We start from the raw sequence: 2,688 nt of genomic DNA on the forward strand, positions 1-2,688 counted from the left end.
GGGGCCATCCAGTGGGCACTGAGCAGACAGGAGGCTGGGCCTCCAGTTCTCTCCCTATCCCTTAAGGCTCAACAAACAGCTCACCTTGTGTAAGAATCCCTCCCTGCCCCTGCTTGGAAGGAGCCACCTCTCCCTTAGGCTCCACAGCCATCTCTGTGCCTTTGGGGTTACCTGTTATCCTTTCTCCTATAGCCCATGGTCTTCCCTGGCCTACTCAGCACCAGGGACTCTCACCCATGTCATATTGGGGGCAGTGCACCCCCATGGCTGTGCTTCACAAGCTGACCTTGCTGATTCCAAGGCCCTGTCCTCTCCACTCTGCCTCCCATAGGAAGGCTGGCTCTCAGTGGGCTTTCTGAAAGGTCAGGAGAGGAATACCCCATGCCCTTTGCTGCTCCAGCCCCCAATCCCCTAACTGATCCCAGATAACAGGAGAGATAACATAGTGTCCCAGATCCATTCTGTTTCCTGGGAGGTCACAAGAGCAGAGAATGAGGGTACCTATTAGGTGGCTAGGGCCAAGAAACCTGGGCAGCAAGCCCAGCTTTGCCACTCACTCACTGCACTCTTGGGCTAATCATACCCCAACTGGACCTCCTCATCATCCAGCTAGACAAGGGCTCAGCAAGTCCTCCTAGATGCAGGTTCGGTGACCAGTCCTTTGGAAGGTCATGGGAATAGCCAGAGCTTCCCAGACTGTGGGATGCGTAGACATAGAGCATCACATGGAAACAAGTGAGGACAGGCCCTCTCAGAGGTGGCCAGTGGTGATGTGGACTGAGGGACACCAGGCAAGGTCATCCCTGGGGGAAAGGGGTCAGCAAGGGTAGAACAGGCCCATAGCTGGCAGCAGAATCATGGTGCCTCAAGGGGCTGAGGTCCCTCGGGTCTCCTATGACAGTAACACTGAGTGCCAAGCTGGGGGAGGGAGGAGGTGGGAGGTCAGGGAAGAGCAGACACTCTGCCATTAGGTGCCACTTCCATAGAGGGACCCTGGGCGAGTGACCCTGACCTCCCCAGACTTCAGTTTCCTCAACCATAAAATGGAGATAGCCCCGACACTCCTGGCCAGACTGCTATGAAGTCAAGAAGGTCTGGGGGTGACAGCCCCAGCGTCCTGCAACTGACACTCCACCATCCCTACTTCCACATCTCATCTATCCCCTTTCCAGGGACCATTTCTGCCTCTTTCATCACCCATGTGAGCACAGGCTGACACACAGTAGGCGCCCAATGAATGCTCGATGACACAAAGTATGAATGCAAACACCCCGGCACCCCCCTCCAGGCCCCTGCCAGGCACATGCTCTCAGACACACTTGCACACACATGTAGACACCCCCAACACCTGACTACCCCACCCCCATCCTGAACTACCCTGGACCTCAGTGGGACAATTCCGAGGCAGATGAGCTGCTGGGCAGAGTGGCCTGGAAGGGAGAAGGGGGTTTGGTGTAGAGGGAGGAGTGTGGGTGGAGGCATAGGGGCAGCCGGGGGACAGACTTCACTGTGGCTCAGTAACCCTGCGACTGGTAGCCCTGGGGCTCAGCGTCGAAGGCGTTGGCCGGCTGCTGGTAGGTGCCACCCATGCTGGCGGGGTCCGGCCCGGCACTGGGCTCCACGTACGGGGCGTAAGGCATGCTGGAGTCCTGGCTGGGGTCCATGTAGTCCTGGGAGAAGAGGGCCGAGTCGGCGCCAATCTGGTACCGCTGGAAGGCCAGCACAGCCTGGCCCGCCTGGGGATGGGGGCCAGTGGGGACAAGGACAGGTGGGAGGGGATGATTAGGGGAGAGACAGACAAGAGCACTGGGTTAGTAGTGGTTAGTTCACAGGACACAGTCAACAGAGTGTTAAAGATCCTCTGAGAAGGAAGGATGTACTTGCAGCCACCTTGGAGAGGCCCAGAACCATGTGTCCAGCCAGAAAGAACTGCAGAAGTCACCTGCCCATGTCTCTCAATCCCAGAGGTCATTCTAGGCCAAAAAATTCTATATGTCCGTTAGGGAGTGTTAAGATAGCCCAGAGGTCCACAGCCTCCTTCTAACTGTGTCTCCAGGGGTTTTACATGGAATGGGAAAAGTTTCTTTGTGGGAAAGAGAAATGTTGGCAGCTCCTAAAAGCTATTCTTCTATCTCTCTTGCAGCTAGGACTGGCCATGTGACTAAAATTTGGCCCCTGGGGTGCCCAGTGTTCTTTGTCCTACCCTCTGACCTGATGCTCAGAATGCAGATGTGATGGATGGAGCTCTAGTTGCCCAAGTGGACCGTAAGCTAAATTGTAGGACTGGAACATGCCTGGGTCACGGAAGACCCCTGGAGTCACTAGGCCTGTCCTGGACCAGCTCCTCACACTTGGACTTTGTTTATACAACCATTATTTGGGAATTTTGCCACTTACTGCTGCCCTTAACTCTAACTGGAATACTTGGTAAACAAACAAACAAAAAAAACTTGTTGGTCAAATAAGTTTGGGAAACTGAGTTAAACAGTGAAACAAGTTTCAGGGCTTGGCGCCTGTGGCTCAAGTGGCTAAGACGCCAGCCACATACACCTAAGGTGGTGGGTTCAAATCCAGCCCGGACCCGTCAAACAACGACGGCTGCAACCAAAAAATAGCCGGGCATTGTGGCGGGCGCCTGTGGTCCCAGCTACTTGGGAGGCGGAGGCAGGAGACTCGCTTGAGCCCAGG

General features: G+C 55.4%; 1 protein-coding gene across 1 annotated transcript in view; it reads right to left on the minus strand.

Moving 5' to 3' along the window:
- Positions 1 to 1,130: 1,130 nt before the first annotated feature.
- SYNGR1 (synaptogyrin 1) overlaps positions 1,131 to 2,688 on the minus strand; it is a 29,550-nt gene continuing 27,992 nt past the window's right edge. The window contains exon 4 of the mRNA XM_003783191.2: positions 1,131 to 1,736. Coding sequence (XP_003783239.1) covers positions 1,515 to 1,736 — 222 coding nt within the window. The 3' untranslated portion in view covers positions 1,131 to 1,514. The remainder of the gene's footprint in view (positions 1,737 to 2,688) is intronic.

Source organism: Otolemur garnettii, unplaced genomic scaffold (assembly GCF_000181295.1).
Source record: "Otolemur garnettii isolate 467f Iridium unplaced genomic scaffold, OtoGar3 scaffold00007, whole genome shotgun sequence".
Classification (NCBI taxonomy): Eukaryota; Metazoa; Chordata; class Mammalia; order Primates; family Galagidae; genus Otolemur; species Otolemur garnettii.